The 23,595-nt window shown below is 45.3% G+C and overlaps 1 protein-coding gene across 2 annotated transcripts in view; it reads left to right on the top strand.

The window, feature by feature from the left end:
- Window positions 1-23,595, top strand: part of Smyd3 (SET and MYND domain containing 3) — a 549,174-nt gene that overhangs the window by 518,288 nt on the left and 7,291 nt on the right. For both annotated transcript variants that reach the window (XM_051147983.1, XM_051147984.1), the window contains one exon: window positions 10,052-10,160. In XM_051147983.1, the coding sequence (XP_051003940.1) occupies window positions 10,052-10,160 (109 nt within the window). The remainder of the gene's footprint in view (window positions 1-10,051; window positions 10,161-23,595) is intronic.

Raw genomic sequence — 23,595 nt, 5'->3', positions numbered from 1 at the left:
AAGATTTTGAAGGTACATATAGATGCTAACTATTGTAAGATAAACAATTGTTATTTCCTTTCTTTTTCTTTTGAATTTTTAAAAATATTTTATTCAGATTACATCCTGGTTGTTATCCCCTCCCTTGTATCTTCCCGTTTCCCCCTCCCTCTTTCACCCTATTCCCCTCCCCTAGGCCTGTGACAGAAGGGGACCTCCTCCCCCACCATATGGTCACAGCCTATCAGGTCTCATCCGGATAGCATGCTTCCCCTTCCTCGAGTGCCACCAGGCCTCATTATTGCATTGTGTACATGTACTGAGTCATTGCACTGTACACCTTAAACCTGTCTTACCTATTTTCTTTGTTGCGTTCAGCACCTGCTCCCTGGTCCAACTCTAGGCAACTGCGTAGTTGCGCACTAGCTCTGTGGTTTAGCTTCTTGTAGGAACTTCCTGTAATGTATCACACAGTGTGTCTTACTTAGGGCTACTGTTACCATGACAAAAACAACAAGAGGAGGAAAGGCTTGCTTGGCTATGCTTCCACATCACTGACCATCATCAAAGGAAGAAGTCAGGACAGGAACCTGGAGGAAGGAGCTGATGCAGAGGCCACAGAGGAGTGGCTTGCTCAGCGTCTTCCTTATAGGAACCAGGACCGCCAGCCCAGGGAAAGTATCACCCACAATGGGCTAGACCCTCCCTCATCATCACTAATTAAGAATGTACCCTATAGGTTTACCTAATCCCTGTCTTAAGGAGGCATTTTCTTGGGTAGTTAATATGAAGCAGCCAGCACATGATGCACTTTCTCATTTGACTGCTTTCTTTCACTCAGCATAACACTGCAGAGGGCTGTCCGTGTTATAGTGCAGCTATCAATTCCTGTCCAGTGTTGATTTCCTGTTACAGCCCATTGGGCTTGGTAGACACCAACCCTGCTCTTCCGTCCTGCCAACCCCAAAAGTGTTGTGCCATCCTACTTGTTTCTTAGAGGACCTTCTAGCTAATACTATCTCATGGTGCTTACTGCATTTTTAACATACTTTTTTTTTTTTTTTTTTTGAGACAGGGTTTCTCTGTGTAGCCTTGGCTGTCCTAGACTCACTTTGTAGACCAGGCTGGCTTCAAACTCAGAGTCATCCGCCTGCCTCTGTCTCCCGAGTGCTGGGATTAAAGGCGTGCGCCACCGCACCCAGCCTCAGACTTTAACATTTTGCACCATTTCCCAAGAAAGACTAAGAATGGGCTCTAGCCTGCTATCATACTTGAAACAGAATGCAAAGTTTACCAGATTTGAGCAGGTTCAAATGAATATGTTTAAAATCCTAGAAAATAAATGTTCAAACTCCGCTCACAAGCTCTTCCATAGAAAGTGATGTCACAGTGGCAAAGCCACGTTGGTGTCCATATCCCTAGGGCTTCACTGATCACACCAACTGTTCAGCTGTCTCCGTTGCCTGTATAGTAAGGAAAACTAACGTATAGGGAACTAACAAAGCGGTCCTGATAAAAATCTCATTCCCATGGTTCCTCCAGGACTTAATAATTAATTTAAAGTCATTGTATAATTTGTTATACAATGCTTGGCCTTTTAAAAAACACTTAGAAACATCCTCACATAGTCACACCTTAAAATGGTGCTGCAAGGTATGAAGCAGGCAAAAAAAAAAAAACAAAAAAAAAAAAAAAAAAAAAAAAAAAACAGGCAAAGGACAATCCTGTGACTGTTAGGAATATTAAAAAGAAACCTATTAACATGGAGTGGAATGCCATCCTGTCTGCCAGGGAATCTGTTTCTGGAACAGTTTTCCTGTTTTGCATCATGTTAGTGGATGGGGGGGGTTGAAGTGGGGGAGGAGCAGGTTTGGTAGAGGGGAGAGGAAACCACTACCAAAATCCACCCTTTGGTAAGAAGAGTTAAACATATCATTTGGTGAGATAGGGAATGCATTCAGGGTGGTTCTACAATGCACAAAATACAGAAACAACCTGAAAGTTATAGATGGAAGCAATGCGCTCTCAGTTCTCACCTCATTTCTATAAAGAAATATCAAAACCCAGACCTTTTGGGATTTGTTTATTTTTATTTGTTTGTTTTGTTTTCTCTTTTGAAATTTCTCTGTTTTGTCTGAGCATCTTATACATGCGCATAATGTGTTTTGATCAAATCCATCTCTCCACTTCTCCCGTCCAATTTCTCGCTCATCCACTCCACCCCGGTCCCCTCCCAACTTCCGGAGCTCAGCTTTTAAACCCATTGAGGCCACTGTGGGCACAGCTGTAGGACTGGCTGCTGGAGCAGGGGTAGGCTCTCCAGGACAGCATCCCTGAGGGGAACTGACTCTTGCTCCAGTAGCTGTCAGAAGCTCCTGGGCATGGGGTGCGGCTTCGTGAGCCCTTCCCCCTTCCATGTGAGGATTTTGGCTGGTTTGCTTTTGCTCTGGTCTGGAGGGAGTGTGAAGTTACAGTCACTGAGCATATGTGTGCAGTGGTCCTGTGGCTCCTCCCCCTGATGCCTGCAGTCTTTCTGCCCCCTCTTCCGCAATGATCTTTTTTATTAATTCTGCAACAATGTCAAGTGATTAGTCTTGTAAACTAATTACCACATGTTTATCAGCCCTAAGAATGCAAGAGATTGTGTGTCTGAATGTTGGTGTATGCAGCCCCAGGGCTGTTCTGTCACTTTTTCCCACCTGGGCAAGGGTGATGTGACATGGTGCCGAGCTGCTCTAGTCCAGACCTCTGTCCTCTTCCTTCTGATTGACTGGTCCCAACCCAGCCTCTGCTCCAGAGCCTGGATTTTTTCGGATTATTAATATCTAATTGGAGATTCATCTCAACAATACACAAATGGCTCCTAATCATCAGAATTGTGAGATAAAAGAAAGCCCCCTTCTTGGGGGGGGCAAAAGGCCTACTTGGAAATGCGTGAGGGAAGTGAAATGTGAGATGTCTTATTTTGTGTACAGAAAACGGTCCTGCTTACTAATTTTACGGAGTAAAAGAAACCCAAGAAAGACTCCATTGTGATGTTGTCAGGTCCAGTTACAGTGTGCGCGGCTCTGAGAATGTTCTTCTCATACTAAATAAAGTGCACAGAGGCAGCAGAGATGCATCTGACCTTCCCAGCGGCCTGGTAGTGTGGACATAGACACAGTGTGAGTTGAGGGTTTGAGAACAGGATCACTGCTGATCCTCCCACCACCGTCGGAGCTGGGGGTGGAAGGGACACTGATGATGGTCTACCCACTTGGGGATCAGCAGCTTTCTGGACTAAGAGTGTGGGTTAAGTGAGGCCATTGCACAGTGTGGTCTGTCTTTCCTCTCTGGCTTTGTTTCCTATTAGAGAGGGTCAGAAGGAGGGGGTGGAGGAGAAGGGAAAGAAACAACAAAAAAAGTTATTTGTTACAAATCAAAGCTTCTCTGTCACAAAGACATAAATAAGCTCCATACAACAGCTGCTTTAAATTAAACAGAGCCTGGGGAGCAGAGGAAGAAATCTGTGGCTTCTCAGACAGTCTTGCCCCAGTTACCCATGATGCTCCATGCTGATTCCTCCCAGCCATCTGAGTCTCTCAGTGTCGAGTGCAAGCTGCTGTTTCTGCTGTTGTAGCTGGAGGCCGGTGTCTGGAACAGAGTCCGGGAACACTGTACCCTCTCATGGGAGGTATCATTTCTATCTGAGGCTCAGAATGTAGTGACACTCCAGCTGCCTTAGAGACTTGAGGAGTGACGGAGTCTCTTCCTTCCGTCCTTCCTTCTTTGTAAAGGTAGAGGGTTTTTTGTTTGGTTGGGTGTGGTTTTGCAAGACAGGGTTTCTCTGTGTAGCCTTGGCTGTCCTGGACTCGCTTTGTAGACCAGATCTGCCTACCTCTGCCTCCCCAGTGCTGGGATACACACCTGGCTGCAAAGGTAGAGTTTTAATAACTGCTTTTGACACATTTTTATACTTACAGAATAATTAGACATTCCTTATGTGTGGGTATCGTCTAAAAGCTCGTAGAATATATGCTGTACTTCATCACAGTACATGACCCCTTCTCCAAAGGCCGTAGCCAAGGAAACCCGGATCCACACATTCAACCCAAGGTTGTCTTCAGCCTGTGGGTAGTGAACCTATGCCAATGAACCTATGGAGGCCCTAGCAAGAGAAGGCTCCACTCTCTCGAAAGGTAGAAAAGGGAAACCCAGGACCTGGGGCATTTTCTTTTTCTGTTTTGTTTGTTTTGTTTTGATTTAGAATTGAACAATCTTCAGTTGTCTAACCCTGGCAGAATTACAGTAGTAAGATGAGCGTTCCTATCCACCACCTGGCGTCGGTGGTGACCACCATCCTATTCCTGACCTTTCCAATCCTTCCATGGGGGAACTGTCTCTACAAAGCTCTGCTTGACTCTCTGACTTTGTTTTTCCTTCTCTCCTTTGAGAGTCCAGCTAACATGCATTTCCCTCCTGTGAATTATGATAAATACATTCATTTGTCCGGCATGCCAATGTTCTGATCCAGAGCCACGGTTGATCTTAGCTTGAAGTATTGAGCTAGCACCTCTAGAGTTCCTATTGCCAATGTTTAGGTAATTCTGATCTTTGCTAATATCCTTTCTTGTTATTTAAATTTTCAAAGATACTTATTTTCTTATTCTTATTCCTATGGATAACAATAGGAATCTCTCTATGCAACCTTGCTGTCCTCAAACTCACTCTGTAGACCAGACTGGCCTCACACTCACAGAGATTCCCCCTGCCTCTGCGTCCTGAGTGCTACCACACCTGGCTTACTATAGTTCTTTTAAAAGTTTCTCTCAGAACGTAAATATATTTTGAGTACAAAGGTTCAGTTTCACTTCTGGTGCCTTTCTTCTGGTCTTCTGACAGTTACCTTCTTATCCACCTAGTTACAGTGTTGCCAAATGCAGAGCATCACTGTACAGAGGTAATGAGGCCAGCTGCTGCTGCTGCCGCTGCTGCCGCCCTTCACAGAACTCTGATTTTGCCACTAGCAATGAAGGCAAAGACACATCACCTCCATCCAGGGAAGTTGTGAATTATGTCATTCGTCTTGGGCGGGGGGGGGGGGGGAGGGCGGTGGTCTGTGTCTGGTCTACCAACCCAGTCCTAAGTTGTAGTCCTTCCAGTGTCACTGATGAAGGCGTGGTGTTTACTCACGGGCTCCCTCCATTTTGAATCCTCAGTGTAAGTTGCCACACATACTTTTCCACGAGACTGTCTGAGCCATAGCTTATCCAGTTGGTCTTCCTAGTCCTGGCTTTCTCTTTAGAAGCATCCCAAGAAAAAGCGGCACTGCTCCGCACATAAGGCTCGCCTCCCTAGCCTTCTAGACTTTTCCAAAATTGTGAGTGTTTGGGACCCTGCTGCTTCCATGGTCTGGCTTAACCTTCAAGCAAGGTTTTTAAAATGCTTTGACCATTTTGTCTTATTCGTAGCAAGACTTGGTCTGAAGCAAGCTAATCCGCCATTGCTGGGAAGACGGATTCTGCTGAAGATATTTAAATCACATCTGAGACATTACATCATTTAATACAAAACAGGTGAACACTTCATGTCCGGATCTCCTGAGGCAGGCCTTTTCACCATGGCTCTATTTGAGCCAGGGTACATTGGGGCCTGTGCGTTCCATGGCCTGTTACATCCCTTAAGTCTTTCTAAATCTCAACTCTTGTCCCTGTCATCTCTTTCTTTTCTTGCCATGACCTGTGAAGGACCCCGCGTCGAGATTCTGCGGAGTCCCACGCCCTGGGCTCCGCCAGCTGCTTCCACACACTCCTCCATCACTTGTGCTGGCCATAAAGTGGAATTTAATTTTATGGGCGCCATTAGATTCTGTTTGTTTGGTTTGGCAAGGAGGCCTGTATAGGTAATGCAAAATAATTTCAACCTTGTCCCATCAGACAGCACTCAGTGTCTGGTTGCCCCATGCCAGAGACTGATCGGTGGGTTCAGCTTGCAACAACCTCACCCCACCCCTGGAAGATTCCCCACCGTCCTCTCATCTAGCAGCTTCGGCTAGTGAGACGTTTTCCCCCCGGACCAGATTTTTCAGGCCTTGCAAACTGATTTTTCAAGCTCCCTCACCATTCCGCATTTCTCAGCTAAAATCCGTACAACTAGATTTATATATTCATTCAGAGATGCAGATCCGACAGGCAGGTCAAGCTCTCATTTTAGGACCAGCGAATGCTCTGTGTTCAGGCTTTACAAACAGACCGGAGTGATAAATGCATCTTCCTGCCCTGTAAATGCCAAAGGTCTGCCACCGCTGAAGCAGGATGGGCGTCACTGTGTCACACGGAGGAAGCTGGGCGTGGCAGCAAAGGTCCTCCTGCACGGGGCTTCTCTTCTCTGGGTCCTTGCACTTCTCACGTGTTCCAGTTTCCTGTTCCCCGGCCTCTGCTGAAACGTGAGAGCAGCCGTAGCTTGTTTGCCTACAGTTGGAACTAAAACTGGTATATATTTGGCCCAACCGCACTCGGGCAGTTTCTGCATTCTAGGGCCAGCCTTCTGGGGCAAGGGATAGCTTGCCTTGTTCCTATGAAAAGAAAATGTGTAATGCCCAGATGAATAGAATGCCCCACCAGCTGGTTGTAGTGTTACACAATTCCCACGTGTGTGTTTTTGTCCAGGTGTTTCTGAGTCTTGGGGGTAGAGTCACCTATGACGCCTGTGTCCCAGCAGGTCCCCAGATCCTGTTGAAGCAACTCTATGACCTTGTTTGTCTCAAATCCTTCTTTTTCTCCTCCTCCTCCTTCTTCTCCTTCTTCTCCTTCTTCTTCAACATATAAGACAGTGGCTACTGTCTTTGACACTAGGGCCTCTTTTCCAGTTCTCTGTGTTTCCTATCTGGTAGTGTGTTTTCCTTCCCCCCAGTAGAGTGTCACCTGATAGGAAGGCTTGGGACCTGGAAGGTGTGTGTGCAGTGGGGAGCCTGGCTGCGGGGCAGCTCCCCTCCACATCTGTGTGCAGCCTTCCCTACCATTGGGAGAGTAGCCTGCCCCTTCCCGTGTCCCACAGGCTGAGCCTGGCACCTCATCCTTTCCTCAGTCTAAACCAGCTCACTCTCACTGTTCCCCCAAGTCACTGTGGTCCTAGCTGCCATGTTGGGAGGGGGGAAGGGCACGTGCTCCTCTCCATGTTATGACTTAATCCTGCTTTCTTCCACCTGGCTCTGTCTCCACTGAGGGTAAGAATACACTGTAGACTTGTGCAGAGGTCTGAGTATCCTGGACCTAGAGCCCAGCATCTCCCAGCTGAGCCTTCCCATCACTTTTACCCCTCAATTCCTAATCCACCCCAGCACACCTTCAGGCTCTCTGTGCAGCCTTGACTGACACCCGATAGCCTTGTAGGTGAACACCAGCAGCAGACCTTCTGCCCTCTCATCACCTCTCTTTGCAGGGGGTTGATGGGGAGCCCACCCCCCAAGTGGGCCACCCAGCAGGAGTTAGCCTCTCCCAGAGCTCCTGGGAGGCTACTCCAGCCAGTAAGCATGACTCTCAATCAGCTGGGAGGCCTCCAGGACTAAAGTCCCCAGCAGCGCCTTACTGAGAGCTGGCTCGCCAAATTTGTGTGGGCGTCCCCCACTCCCGACAGCAGCCTCCCGTTCACCCTCTTTTAAGAAACTCTACTCAGTTTTTAATCTTCCGGTGACCGAGGCAGGTACCTGTCACGACGTAATTATGCACCACTTTCTCTGCCATCACAGAACCGAAGATTTTCTTTCCCTCTACTCACTGACATGACAGACACCCACTTAGCAGGAGAGATTATTAGTATAAAATTACTTTTTGGCCTTTAAATTTAACTATACCATATTCAGAGCAATAAAATCAAATCCCAAATCCAGGTGTGCTTTTCAGGGAACGTGTCCGGGGCAATTACCTTCTGATAATGGCCTCCTGCACTTAAGCCTTTTGTCTGAGGAGCTCGAAATCGTTCTTATACAACTCCATAATGATGCTCATTCTGGAAGGGACAAGCAGTGAAGTGGCTGACCTCGTAGCATACACCAGAGACGAAGGCGATCAGGGACCCAGGTGTCTGCTTTGTTCTCATTCTCCTCCCTTCCCAGGTCTTTAAAGAGGCATGGTCCGCCTTCTGCGGCCCTTACCTTCTTGAGAGCATGAATGGATAGGTTTCTATATTGTATTTTACAGAGAGGAGCTGAATCAAGGGAATGCAGTGCAAAAGATCTCTGTTCCACAGGAGAGCTTGAATGTGCATTCAGTGGACTCTCACTTGAAGCAGAGCCACACAGGGCTAGCTCCTGGACTGTCTCGGTGGCCGTGGGCCATGACAACAGATGCCTCCTGACTCCTCACCGGGAGGATGTCCTGTTGGAGTCCCTGGTTGTCTAACTTAATGTCCATCTTTCTTCCACCCCTCCAGTCATTCCAGGTTCTTAGGAGCCGGCTTACCCGGTGTGTCCTTCTCCAATCCACCCAGCCACTGTATCATTTCCTCTCCCCACTCTGTCAACAAATGGGGAGCTGAATATATGGCTCGCAGGATCCGGGCACTAAATCATGCTCCTTCCTGTAATGTTATTTTAACTCTTGTATGAATGCTTGTCTGTGTCTGGCGGGATCATTGGGTCTTGAAGGAAACACTCATGTCTGTCCAGTGTGGTATTTCCCCTCGGGCCTGGACAGAATCCTGCATACACATCAGAAGCTCAGTGTTTGCTTAGAGCAGCAGTTCTCAACCTGTGGGTCACGATCCCATTGGCAAACCTCTACTTCTCCAAAATATTTCCACTACAATTCATAACAGTAGCCAAATCGCAGTTATGAAGTAGCAATGAAAATATTACGGTTGGGGGTCACCACCACATGAGGAACTGTGTTAAAGGGTAGCAGCATTAGGAAGGTTGAGAACCACTGTCCTAGAGGCTGTTGGAGGCGGAAGAGACCCCATTGTATGGAGGATCCAGTATGAAATGACTCAGCCCCGAGCCCCCCTTCTTTGATCTCCCACCACACCGCCCTGTGCTGTGCTCTATGCCTGTGATAGTATTGATTGCCAACTTGACATGTAGGGGATACGCCTCTGGGCACACTTGTGTGGAGTTGTCTACAGGTTAGCCTCTGAGACAGTCTATGGCAGGGAATTGTCTTGTGTTGACTGTGGATTGACGTCATGTTGCCTGTTGTCTCAAGCTCCTGCCACTGTGAATTTGCTGCCATGATAGCCTGTAGCCTGAAACTGTCAGCCAAATAAACCGTTTCTCCTTCAAGTCACTTTCGCCAGGGTATTTTATTACAGAAACAGGAAAAGAAACTAAGACAATGTATAAGTTGAGTTCCTTTTACATGTTGGATGCCGTGAGAACACGCTACGGACTGGGTACCTTAGCCAGTGGTAGGAAACATCATCACACACAGGTGTGGTAGGCTGTACAACCACAATGCCACCAAAGGGCTTTGCAGAGGACATGTGGCAGTATCTGTTTGGAATCAGAGAAATGCTTATCCATTTAGTCAGCAAATACATATTGAAAGCATCCAGTTCCACCCCCAATGCTGCTCCTCCAGAGAAGGAAGGCATCTATATGCCTGGATGGTCATGTGGCCATCTTTGGAGCCATCTCTTAGATAGTGCTAGCTCTGTGCCCTCCGCGCTTGAGCTGTGAGCCCATGCAGACCACGGTTAAATATCCCTGTGTAGCTGATCTCCTTCATTTATCCCGCAAATACACGTTGATGGAGCCGGGCTAGTGTTGGGGCCTCATGGAAGAGGACCAGGGTCAGATTCATATTCTAAACTGCCATGCAGCATCCTCTGGATGTAAATGCAGAGGTGCAGGTGGATTTCCCTTTACCACAACCCCACCCCGAATGTAGAAGGTATTCTGGGATCTGAAGAAAGGCAATACATTATCTCCTTGGTATTGGCTTCTAGATCACAGACTAATTTCCCTTCAGGAACTCATTACCGTTCACAGCCAGAAATCCCCACCCCCACCCCCCACCCCCCCGTTTCCAGTCTCTGATGAAATACTGACTGCAAAGGTGAGAGCCACTGACGCTGTTTGCCTTTTGGTCTCTTCCAGGATTTTTTTCCCTGGAAGCCATCCCGTTAGAGGTGTGCAAGTGATGAAAGTTGGCAAGCTACAGCTCCACCAAGGCATGTTTCCCCAAGCCATGAAGAATCTGAGGCTGGTAAGTGTGCCAAGACTTGGGTTGTGCCTGGTGTACCTTTCTTTCTCTGGCTGTTGCTAGTCCTCTACTTGACGACTGTTAAAGTCTGCTTTTAGTTTGTGAGCATACACATGCATCCAAGTGTGCTCGTAAATGTTTAACAGCCATCTCTAAAAACATTTGTAACACTTGCCAGCCTCTGTAGTATAAATGTACTCAAATGTAGTTCATTTTACACTGCCAGTGTAGAATCAGCTTGCTAGTGTATTTTGCGTGTGCATGTATGTTTACATGCCTATGGAGGCCAGAAGTCAACTTGGTGTCATTTCTCAAGAGCCAGACACCTTATTTGGGGCCTCCCCAGTGGGAGTCAGGGACTTGCCTCTCTTCCCAGCACTGTGTTCCCCAGCACTGGAAATCACAAGTCTGCTCCTCAACGCCCATCTTCTAACATGGGTCCTAGGGTTCAAACTCAGGTCCTCACAACAAACACTTACCCTACTAAGCTATCTCCCCAGGCTCCTAACCATGATAAATTTTTAACAGTCCCTCTTACAACCTGGTGTGGTCCCTCGAACACCATTGCACATGTGCCCTGTCCCACAAATCATCCTTCTCTACACCCTCTGAACACAGTTGGTTTCTTCCTGTGATAGGCAAGACCTGGCCACCATCAGCCTGTATTCTCCTCTTCCTACCACCAGGACAGGAGGCTGCTTCCCCTTGTCAGCACTGACTGACTAACGCTCAGGTCTTTATAAAGCTATTTCCTCTGCCTTATGTGTACTTCCTAGCCTGCTGGGCCTGGCGGGGCTCTACTGGCCCTCCAGGGCTGAGCTCTAGTGTCTCTGTTGTCTTGGTTCATACCATTCTTTATGGGCTCTGTAGGGGGGACCCCCTTCCCAAGCCCAGCAGCCTAGAAATCGTTGTTCTCATCCTTGTCACCAGCTCAGCATCAGGCAAAATACTGAGGATCAAAAATATATTTGCTGTTGGAGAAAGGGGAGGGGACGGAGTGAGAAAAGCCGATAAGACCTTAGCAGTAAGTGTGGGGAAATTGAATGGAGGACCTGGGTTAGTACTGGACACGTTGTGAAAGGGACACTTACTTTCACCCTCTTAAGGAGTCCCTGCCTAGAGCAGCCCAGGGCGCTCCTGGCCTGGCCTTCCCACATTTCAGACATTCCTCTCTTCCGTGGCAGTCATGTGCTTATCTGGCCCCGCATTGGTGGATCATATGAGACCTGCACTGTAGGATTTCTTGGGGAGCCCTTGATACACGGGGCCTTCTGGGCCCCAATACTCATGTCTCAGAAGAGCTGTTGTAGAAGGATCGAACACTGCAGAAGGGCTTCCCAGGGAGTGTCCAGAGGGACCGGGCCCACATCGTGACATTTTTACACAAGAAAAGTAATAAATGCCTTCAGGGTTATTAATGGCAACTTGTGCCAGCTACATTGTCTGCTTCTGATCTTTAACTGACACCAGGTGTTAACCAACAAGTACAACACTGAAGCTTCCCTGGAGGTGCCCATCTTTCCTTTCCTTCTTCCTTTGGCATCTTCCCCAGATGAATGGAAAGACAACATCCTGCTGTCTCAGGGAAAACGTCACTTCCCTTATCTGGTCAAGTGCATGTCACCCAGCCAGTCCATCTAGACATAAGACAGCTACCATGATCTGCTGAGTGAGGGTCTCAATAGAAAACAGCAATGTGTCAAAAATTTCCCAAGTATATCAGGTACCCAGCCCAGGGTTGCCATGCGTGTAGGTATTTCATTCGTGATTGGGTTAGCCTTTCTGTTTATGTGGAGCTCATACATACTTGTTTATATTTGGTCCTCATGGCGGATGACAGCCACAAGGCAGGAAAGGTGTTTCCGCTCCTGTTTGGAAAGTGAAGCACTAAGTTGTAGATGTACAAAAGCCCATCTCTCTGAGGCACAGCCAGTTCTGGTATATTCTGCTTAATTTAAGGACATGAGTTGTTGGTTAAGTGCTGCTGCTACCCTAAGTAAGACCCAGTATCATCCTTACAGTTTAATGGAGGAAACAGATAGGTGAAAAGGGTTTTAAGTCCACGTTGGAACGCAAGGCTCCTCCCTTCTCTCAACTGCCCCATTTAAGTAGAAAATGCCTTATGGAAACACAGCATTTAGAAATGCCTTCAAGCCTAGCTAAACTCCTGATGCAGGTTTAGAGACAAGGTGGGGGAGATGTGAGAGCATGTTTGGCTTCCTTCCATTCTTCACTGGGGCAGGGGGGGCTGAAGTCTTGTCTTCGTTGTATTGCTACAGCTGGGGGTGTCAACACTCTCAGCTGCAGAGACAACCCTGAGCTAGTGCACAGAGATGACTCTGTGTGACCTTATGGGTGCCGGGGCTCTTGTGGAGAATGCAGGCCAAGGCTAGAACCTTCTGAAGACCCTCCCATTGCCCAGGACACCTCTTGCTCTCAGTCTACCTTCTGTCGTCCCTGCTCCCTTCTCATGAGTTTGCCATACACTTCTGTTGGCAATTTGGCAAGAATTCCCTGGCACCAGAAACAAACCCAAGTGTGAATGCCGAATAAGGCCAAATGAAGGATGTTCTGGGAGTGGCATAGAATTGTCTGCCATGAATCTCAGTTTAAAACATGGTCTCTCTCACCAAGACACCTGTTTGTCTCTAGACAAGTCCCAGGATTCTTGCAAACACCTTTGACTTCAGACAAATGCCCACGCCTTTGCTATGTTCTCATGAGTAATCCAGGAGCAAATATGTTCCCTGGGTACATGGTGGGCATCAAGGGTGCCAGCATTAGAGTCACAGGCTCAGACTCTAGTCTGACCATGTAGTTTTGTAACTTGAAGCAAGACACGTGGTCTCTCTGATTATGATTTTATTTTCTGTGTGAGGATAATAACTCTTCTATAGAATTTACAGATTTGGTTGAGGCAGCGTTGAGAGTGTGCTTGCCTGGCACGGCCGTATCTAATGGTAATAGCGAAAGTCATAAAGCTCCAGCAAAGCTGAGTCGAGTGATACAATCGCTGTGGTGCAGTCTCCCACTTTTTGGTGTTGATCTCCACATGCTCGGGGGGGCCTTTATTATTTGTACAACTTCAGATATTGGATTGCTGGAAATTTTTCTTATGTATCATTTACGCCTTCTCCCAGGAGTATTGCTTCTAAGCGTCCCCAGGAATGTCCCGCTTTTAGGGAGATGTCCTTATTTGGCCTACTTGAAGGTCTTTTTTATGTCTTGGAGGTTGTGACTCAAACAAAGATTTCAAAGAACTTCTTTTAAAGAGAAGCACTTAAGAGGGCAGCGCCTATCACGCACTGTATCTAATCTAACACATGGACCCCATGTGGCCCTAGATTGTGGCCACAGCTCAGTGGGACTGAGCCGCCAAAGGTACGCAATCTTATCTAGACTGATCCAGGCAGTAACCTGTCTGTGGACCACAGCGGTCCCAGCCTGGACAATTGGGCAGATAAAGCCACAGTCCCCATGGCCCAGTGGAGTCTCCTACAGGCTTCAGGAAGGCTAGACTGCTCCAAGGGGTCAGGACAGAAAATTAAACAGTGGCCCTCAACACAGCTGATCTGAACCCCTTCAGAAGCATCGGGCAGAAGCCTACCTCTGCTGACCCAGTCAGGAGCTTAAGGTGTAAAGCAAAGTCTCCTGCCTGTCCCAGAGAAGAACTCTTTGATCCCCACAGGCAAGGGCACATGACCTAAAGTCACTCACTAACTACCCACTCTCAATAACCAGTGAAGGACACCAGAAGCTACTACCCAACATCAAAGATAGCAAGATGACTAAAGGACAGCCTAAGAATGCAAACAACAAAATCCAAAACAACCCGGCATCCTCAGATCCCAGCTATCGCAAAGAAAGCAACCCTGAGAATTCAAACACAGTTGAAATACAAGAAAATGACCTCAAATCCTTAGTAATGAAGATAATAATAGAGGAAATGAATAAAATCCATAATCAAATGGAGGAAGATGCAGCCAAACAGGTGGAAGACATAAAAGAGGCCTATAGAGAGGCACTGGAAAAAAATCAGGAAACTACAAACAACCAGATAAAGGAAATCAATAAAACAGTTCAAGACCTGAAGAAAATGGAAACAGTGATAAAAGCACAGACAGAAGAAAAACAGGAATGAGAGACCTTAGAGAAGAAAGTAAGCAACACAGAAGTGAGCTTCTCTAACAGAATCCAAGAAATTGGAGGAACAAACTTGGGACTAGAAGATACAATTGTAGAACTCAAAGCAACCATCAAAGAAAATGCTAAATCTGAACATTTCCTGACGCAAAATATCCAAGAAATCAAGGACACAATGAAAAGGTGAAACCTGAGAATAATAGGCATTGAGGAAAAAGAAGATACCTGACTCTAAGGCCCAGAAAATATCTTCAACAAAATCATAGAAGAAAATTTCCCCAATTTAAAGAAGGAGATGCATATAAACATACAATGGGCCTACAATAGAATAGACCAGAAAAAAATCTTCCTGACACATAATAATAAGAACACAAAATATACAGAACAAAGAAAAATATTAAAAGCATCAAGAGAAAAAGGCAAAGTAGCATTCAATGGCAAACCTATCAGAATTACACCTGACTTCTCAGCAGAGGCCAATATTCTTCAATCTACTCCAAAAGATAGAAATGGATGGAACATTACCAAATTCATTCTATGAAGCCACAGTCATGTTGATACCTAAACCCCGCAAAGATCCAACAAAAAAAGAGAATTTCAGACCAATTTCTCTTATGAACATTGACACGAAAATACTCAATAAAATACTCACAAAACGATTACAAGAACATATCAAAGATATCATTCACCATGACCAGGTAGGCTGCATTCCAGGCATGCAGGGATGGTTTAATGTATGGAAATCCATCAATGTAATTCACCACAAACAAACTGAAAGAAAAAAACCACATCCTTAGATGCAGAAAAAGCATTTGACAAAATCCAACACCTATTCATGTTTAAAGTTTTGGAGAGATCGGGAATACAAGGCATATACTGAAACATAATAAAGGCTATATACAGCAAGCCAATAGCCAACATCAAATTAAATGGAGAGAGACTCAAGGAAATTCCTCTAAAACAGGGACCAGACAAGGCTGCCCACTTTCTCTATATCTCTTCAATATAGTTCTTGAAGTTCTAGCCAGAGCAATAAGACATCAAAAGGAGCTCAAGGGGATCCAAATGGGAAAGGAGGAAGTCAAATTATCCCTATTTTCTGATGATATGATAGTGTTCATAAGTGACCCCCAAAATTCCACCAGAGAACTCCTACAGCTGATAAATTAACTCAAAAACTCAGTAGCCTTCCTATATACAAATGACAAACATGCAGAAGAAGAAATTAGGAAATCTACACCCTTCATGATAGCCACAAGCAATACAAAATATCTAGGAGTAACTCTAACCGAGCAAGTGAAGGACTTGTTTGAAAAAAGAAAACCTTTAAATCTCTGAAGAAAGAGATTGGACATGAGAAGATGGAAGGATCTCCCTTGTGCGTGGATCGGGAGAATTAACATAGTAAAAATGGCCATCTTACCAAAAGTAATTTACAGATTCAATGTAATCCCTATCAAAATACCTACACAATTTTTTAAAGATATTGATAGATCAATTCTCAACTTCCTATGAAAAAACAAAAAATCCGGAATAGCTAAAACAATCCTATACAATAAAAGATCCTCAGGAGAAATCTCCATACCCAATCTCAAGCTGTACTATAGAACAATAGTAATTAAAACAGCATGGTACTGGCATAGCTGGTGGATCAATGGAATCGAATTGAAGACCCAGAAATAAATCCACACACATATAGTTACTTGATTTTTGACAAAAAAGCCAAATCTATTCCATGGAAAAAGGATAGCATCTTCAGCAAATGGTGCAGGTCTAACTGGATGCTTACATGTAGAAAAATGCAATTAGACCCATATTTGTCACCATTCACAAAACTTAAGTCCAAGTGGATTAAAGACCTCAACATAAAACCAGAGACACTAAATCAAAAGTGGGGAAGAGCCTGGAACACACTGGCACAGGAGCAACTTCTTGAACAGAACACCAACAGCCCAGGCCTTAAGGTCAACAATTAACAAATGGGGCCTCATGAGGCTAAGAAGCTTCTGTAAGGCAAGAGACACTGTCAACAGAGCAAAGTGACAGCCTACAGACTGGAAAAAGATCTTCACCAACCCTACATCTGACAAAGGTCTAATATCCAAAATATATAAAGAACTCAAGAAATTAAACACCACCAAACCAAATAACCTAATTGAGAAATGGGCCTCAGAACTAAACAGAGAATTCTCAACAGAGGAATATTGAATGACTGAGTAACACTTAAAGAAATGCTCAACGTCTGTAGTCATCAGAGAAATGCAAATCAAAATGACTCTGAGATTCCATCTTACACCTATCAGAATGGCTAAGATCTAAGATTCAAGTGACACCACATACTGGCAAGGATGTGGAGAAAGAGGAATACTCCTTCATTGCTGGTGGAAATGCAAACTAGTACAACCACTTTGGAAATCTATCTGGCACTTTCTCAGAAAACTGGGATTAGGGCTTCCTCAAGACCCAGCTATTCCACCCCTTGGAATATACCCAGAAAATGCTCCACCACACAACAAGAACATATGTCCAACTATATTCATAGCAGCCTTATTCATAATAGCCAGAACCTGGACACAGCCTAAATGCCCCTCAGTTGAAGAATAGATAAAGAAACTGTGCTATATTTACACTATGGAATACTACTCAGCTACTCAGCTATTAAAAACAAGGAAATCCCTAAATTTGTAGACAAATGGATGGAACTAGAAATGATCATACTGAGTGAGTTAACCCAAAAGCAGAAAGACTCACATGGTATATACTCACTTATAGTTGGGCACTAGCCCAAAAGGCATGTCTCACAAAAGTCTTCACTTACCAGGAGATTGGGATAGATGTGAGGACATCCTACTGAGACTCTAGGTAAGAGAAGCATAGAAGATGGAGAAATAGAAGAACCCAGAGGGTCCTAGAAACCTACAAGAACATCTTGATGGGTGGATCGGGGCCCGGGGGGGGGGGGGGGCCTCTGCTCAAACTATTGCACTAACCAAGGACAATACAAGTAGTAAACATTGAACCCCTACTCTGATCTACCTAATGGACAGGACATTCTCCACAGTTAGGTGGAGAGCAGGGACTGACTTTGACATGAACTCTGGTGCTCCATATTTGACCACCTCCCTTTGGTGGGGAGGCCTGATGGCACTCAAAGAAAGAATAAGCAGGCTACCAACATGAGACTTGATAGCCTAAGACCATATAGTTGGGGAAGAAGTCCCCCTCGGTCATAGACCTAGAGGAGAGGAATAGGTTGAAAGTGGGAGGGAGGAAGGAACAAGAGGATACAAGTGATGGGATAACAATTGAGTTGTAATCTGAATAAATTAATAAATTTTTTTTTTTAAAAAACAAAGACCTCCTTATGGGGCTCTGACTCAAAGATACTCTTGGCATATTTGCGCCTGCACTTACTAAGGAGCAATACAGTTAAACCAAAGTAAACTTTAAAAGGTAAATAAGAAGAAAAAAAGCAAACAAGATTCAGTGGGATAGAGAAATTGGCATCAGATCAAATTAAAAACCTCTTCCTAGTACTGATAGACAAAGAATGGTGTGGATGAATGATAGGAAAAAGTATTAAGGCCTCCCTTTTCCTAGAAAAACTGAGCACATACAGGGCCACTATGGTGTCATATGATTGAGGAACGAAAGAATACCAAGATTAGACATATAAATACATTCTACAAATACATAAAATATAAACATTGTATTGTGGCAGAAACTGAATAATAACTGCAGCAACAGCTTTGGTCTGAAGATATTTTTTTGGGCCTAATGACAATTATCACTGATTATTAAAGGTTGATAATACAGTGTTTGGGACACGACAGTATGCCCAGGCTGGCTTGGAGATTTTCTCTGTGTCTAGTGTCCTTGAAACTGCCATGCTTTAGCAAAATGTGCCCTCGAAACTACAAGATTGTTAAAAGCTGCGTTGTGAGGTTGATGAGGGAAAATTATTGTAAAAGATAATTCTGCTTTGTCACAGTTTATCAATGCTGACTGAACTTAGGACCAAAAGGAAATTAAAACATGTGTCATGGACAAAAATGATACGATCTGTGTTTTGAAACAACATGCATCTCTCCCTGCCCACTTCTGAGGTCTGTCTAAATAAAGAAACACTCTGCCTATCAGGTAGGCAGGCTGCAAAACTCACCCGATCCCTGTGCCTGATCCACTCGCTCCTCTTGCATCCACCCAACTTCAGGCCCGTCCTCACGCGGGGCTGGAAGGGGCTGGAGCCCGGCAGGCACTCATCAGTCTCAAGCCACACATACATCTGCCATCCCACCAAACACATTCACGCAGGGCCTGGTCTATGAGTTGTGCCTGCAGCAGACCTTCTCAGGACTGAGCATTTCCCAGCAGTTGGCCCAAACCCACACAGCCCTGTGGGAACACCTGTGACCTGTGAGTGCGGGTGCAGGCCGGGGTCTTCCAGCAGAAAGCTTTTCTCTTGGGTTTCCTCACCACTCAGGCAACCTGGAAAGCAGGAAGGAGGCCATGCTTTACCCTTTATAACAGATACTCTGTCTTGATGGATGCCCTGGGAATAATGAAATGAGACAGCTCCATTGCCGTTTTCAAAGGCCAAGCATGAGGCAGAAATGAGAGCATCTTTTTTGTTTGTTTGTTTGTTTGTTTTGTTTTGTTTTTTGAGACAGGGTTTCTCTGTGTAGCCTTGGCTGTCCTGGACTCAGTTTGTAGACCAGGCTGGCCTCAAACTCACAGCGATCGGCCTGCCTCTGCCTCCCGAGTGCTGGGATTAAAGGCGTGCACCACCACCGCCCGGCAGCTCTCAAAACAAGAACAGGGATGCGCTGTCACTGATTCAGTTAGGACCCAGCGTCCTGCAGGAGGAGCCTGCTCAGCCAGCTCTGCTGTGATTTGCTTCGGTCTCATTTCTCAGCTGAAGTTCTCTTCTTGGGATTGGCGCACAGCGGCCCTGCAGTCCCTGCACAGAACTTCCTCTGCTTCCTCCACTCTGTAATCCCCTTCCCGTTCTTCCCATGTGTCTCTTGAAGGACTTTGTTACTCATTTGACTCCTTTTCTATCGAGGGCTGGGAAGTCTCTCTTTCCCATGTTTGCTTCAGACTCCCCAGCCTGGATCCAGCCTGGCTCCTTTGCCCATGCTGCTTTGTTAGCAGAAGTCAGCCTTCCTTTCCCTGGATAAGCTTTTTACAACCAAGATCCAGGCTCACTGTTTCTTCTTCTCTACTTTAAGGGTCTCTTTGGCTTTTCCTGCTCCTAAACAGGAAGTACAGGTTTCAGGTCCCAGAAGTCACTCATTCCACTCATGCACCCAGGCAGATCCCAGCACAAGCACGCTGGTCTCCGCTTCGGTCTGCACCCTGCTCTCTCTGTGACCGTGTTTGTGTGTAGGAATCTGATCGGAGCCCCCGCCTCCCCAGGGAAAGGTGAACAGGAGCCCTCCAGCCTTCCTAAGACTCTTTAGCCATGTGTGGCCCCTCCGCACATGCGGTGTCACAACTTGTCACGTGGGTCAGTGGGAGGGAAGAAAAGAGGACAAGAAACATAGGGACGTCATGTGTCGTGAGCGCCCCTGATGCCAATCAAGACCCCTGGCTCTGATACTTTTGACTGTCACCTACTGAATTCTAGTAGGGAATAGTAACATCACCAAGCGTGTGCTTTTAAACAACAAGAAAGGGAGGAGATAAGGCTAGAGAGATGGCTCAGTGTTTAAAAGTGCCCGCTGCTCTCCCAGAGGACCTGAGTTTATTTCCCAATGCCCACTTTAGGAGGCTTACAACTCCTTGTAACTCCAGGTGTGTGTGTGTGTGTGTGTGTGTGTGTGTGTGTGTGTGTGTGTGCGCGCGCGCGTGCGTGCGTGCACGCGCGCACATGCGCACACGTATGCAGCCTCCCTCCCCCATTTTTTAAATTTAAAATTTAAAAGAAGAGGAGGTAAAGAAAGAAAATGATGGATGAAATGCAAGCATGGTGATTAAAACCGTCGTAAAGAAAATAAACATAAATGTTCCCTTTAAAGAATCTAAGCCCAGAAGTAGCAAGGAGCCGGATGGTAAACCTGGACCTACGCTGCTGGCTAGCACTAACAAGGCATCACCCTTCCACTCTCAGCTAGAGTGATGTCAGGGACAGCAAGGTATAACAAAGTTTGCATAAATTTTAGAGTTTCAAAATGCCCATCTAACGTTGAAAAGAGCCAGGCCTAATCTTTGAAAGCGATCAGTGGATGCCAGCTTTGACCTAGCAGTGCAGTAGAATCATTAGACAGCAATTTTAACAGCAGCCTCTGTAAAGACGCTTCAGTGAGCAATTACAAACACCATCAAAACAAATGAGAAACTTGGAAAGTCTTGATGGAGAGAGGGAGGCTGCAAAGGAACAGACAGAAATGTAGGAGCTGATAAATTCAGGAAGCAAAGTAGAGTGGAGGGGAAACTCAGCAGCAGACAGTGGGAACAGGGTGACTGCAAAGTAAAGGGCAGAGAGATAGCATCTACCCATTCTAAAAGCAAACATGCAGGGAAGAAAGCATAAGAAAGCCTCAGGGACCTGGGGACTGGTAACTAGTCACGTCAGCCTTGTGATATTACCCCCAGAAAGAGAAGAGAAGTGGGGTAAATTCAGAAAGCACTGGAAACATTAATAGAGGCATCCAAACTAGAAAAGAAAAAGTAAACACAACAAAACATTATATGTTGAAAACATACAACCATCACATTATAACTATTAAGTTAATTAGCAAATTAGTACAACCTAAAATCAACATTTATAAGTCATTTAAAGTTCTATACACAAACAAAAAACATTGAATGTTTTCTTTTGTAATGCCATAAAATACTTAGAAGTTAGCCAATGTGATGAGGGAAAGATATTAAAGTATAAAAAGTGAGACCTCATGCTGGTGGATCAGAAAACTGAAGATTTCAGCATTGCTCAGAGTGATAGGTACATGCCCATGAAAAGCCAATTATCTATTTTTTTCAAAATATAAAAATCAATCCTTGCTCAACCATGTTCATAGCAGCCTTATTCATAATAGTCAGAACATGGAAACAGCCTAAGTGTCCCTCAGTAGAAGAATGGATAAAGAAACTGTGGTACATATACACTATGGAATACTACTCAGCTATTAAAAACAAGGAATTCCCGAAATGTGGGCAAATGGATTGAGCTAGAAATGATCATAATGAGTGAGTTAACCCAGAAGCAGAAAGACTCAAATGGTATATACTCACTTATATCTGCATACTAGCCCAAGGGGCATGTCCCACGAAAGCCTTCACTTACCAGGAAACTGGGACAGAGGGGAGGACATCCTATTGGGACTCTAGATGAGAGAAGCATGGGAGAATAGCAAAGTAGAAGGATCCTGAGGGTCCTAGAAACCTACAAGTAGAACATTATGATAGGCAGATTTGGGCACAGGGGTCCCACTCAAACTAAGGCACCAGCCAAGGACAATACAGGCGGTAAACTTTAAACTCCTACCCAGATCTCTAGCCAATGGACAGAACATTCTCCACAGTTGAGTGGAGAGTGGGGTATGGCTTTCACACGAATTCTGGTGCCTCATATTTGACCATGTCCCCTTGAGGGGGAGCCCTGGTGGCACTCAGAGGAAGGATAGCAGGTTACCAAGAAGAGTCTTGATACCCTATGAGCATATACAGGGGGAGGAAATCCCCCTCAGGAACAGTCATAGGGGAGGGGAATAAGGGGAAAATGGGAGGGAGGGAAGAATGGGAGGATACAAGGGATGGGATAACCATTGAGATGTAACAAGAATAAATTAATAAAAAAAAATTTAAAAAGAAGAAAAAAAATCAATCTTAAAATTCACATGGAAACTCAAGAGACACCTCCCTCCCCAACAAAATAGCCAAAATGAATCTTTAAAAAGAACTAAGGTAGAAAAGTCCAATTCCTGATTTCTAACTTACTACAGAGCTATAGTAATCAAAACAGTGTGTTACTGGTATAAAGATGGATATATAGACCAGAGTCTACACAATAAAAAAAAATGCAGTAGACCCTCACACATATGGAAAAGTAACTTCAGCAGCATCCCTCAGTAAGGAAAGGACATCACTTCAACAAATGGTGTCAGAGAAACTGATGTCCACATGCAAAGGCTGAGGTGAGAGTCCCCTAACCATAGACAGAAAGTAACTCAAATGGATCCAAATCCTAAACAAAATAGCTAAAACTATAAACATATTAAAACAAAAAAGGAAAGCATCAAGACATTGAGTTTAGCAATGATTTCTTGACAATGACAACAAAAGCCTGGGTAATTAAAGACCAAGTGGTCGACAAATGGATTTCCTCACAATTATAATCATTATGCATCAAAAGGCAATCTATCCATGGAGCAGCATGCAGCTATAGACACACAAGAGTATAACATTCAGCCCTAGAGTGAGTGAAGCTCTCAAACGTGCTCTATCCTGATGAGCTTTGAAGGCATTACACTAACTACATACAACAGGCATGCACTGTAAATTCTGCATATGTGAGGCACCTAGAATAGCTGCAGAAGGCAGAAGGCAGAGTGTGTTACCAGGCTGAGGGCAATGCAAAGGGTGAGTGCTTGATATGCAGCAGGTACATCTTCCTGGCATGGCTTGGTGCAGATGTTCAGCATGTGGGTGGCAGGCATGGTTGCTCGATCGTGTAAATGTGCCTTTACCACTAGGCAGCACATCTAACGACGGCCAGCATGGTGTCTTAGTTAGGGTTTCTATTGCTGTGACAGCTGCTATAACCAAAAGCACCTTGGAAAGAGAAAGGTTTATATCTCATCTTACAGTTTATAAGTCCATCACTGGGGGAAGCCAGGGCAGGAATTTAGAGCAGGAACCTGGAGGCAGGAACTGGAGCAGAAGCCACGGAGGAGTGCTGCTACCTGACTTGCTCTTCCTGGATTGCTCAGTTTGCTTTCTTATACAATCCAGGATCACCTACCCAACCTACAGTGGCCCTCCCACATCAACCATCAGTCAAGAAAATGCCCCCACGGCCTTGCCTATGGGGCAGTCTGGTGAGGGCATTTTCCCAGCTGAGGTTCCCTCTTCCCAGATGACTCTAACTTGTATCAAGTTGGCATAAAACTAGCCAGCTAATGTGGTAAAGTTTTTTAAGCATATTTAAAAATGTATATAACTTATATATTTTACTGCAATAGTTTTCCTAAGCGATAGAAAACTACCTGAATTTGGCAAAAGAAATAAAGCTATGTAAATGCCCCACCCCAACCCTACCCCCACCCCAACCCCAAATTAAACCTAAAGACAT

Source organism: Acomys russatus, chromosome 6 (genome assembly GCF_903995435.1).
Source record: "Acomys russatus chromosome 6, mAcoRus1.1, whole genome shotgun sequence".
Classification (NCBI taxonomy): domain Eukaryota; kingdom Metazoa; phylum Chordata; class Mammalia; order Rodentia; family Muridae; genus Acomys; species Acomys russatus.
This window is presented reverse-complemented; position numbering and strand designations above follow the sequence as displayed.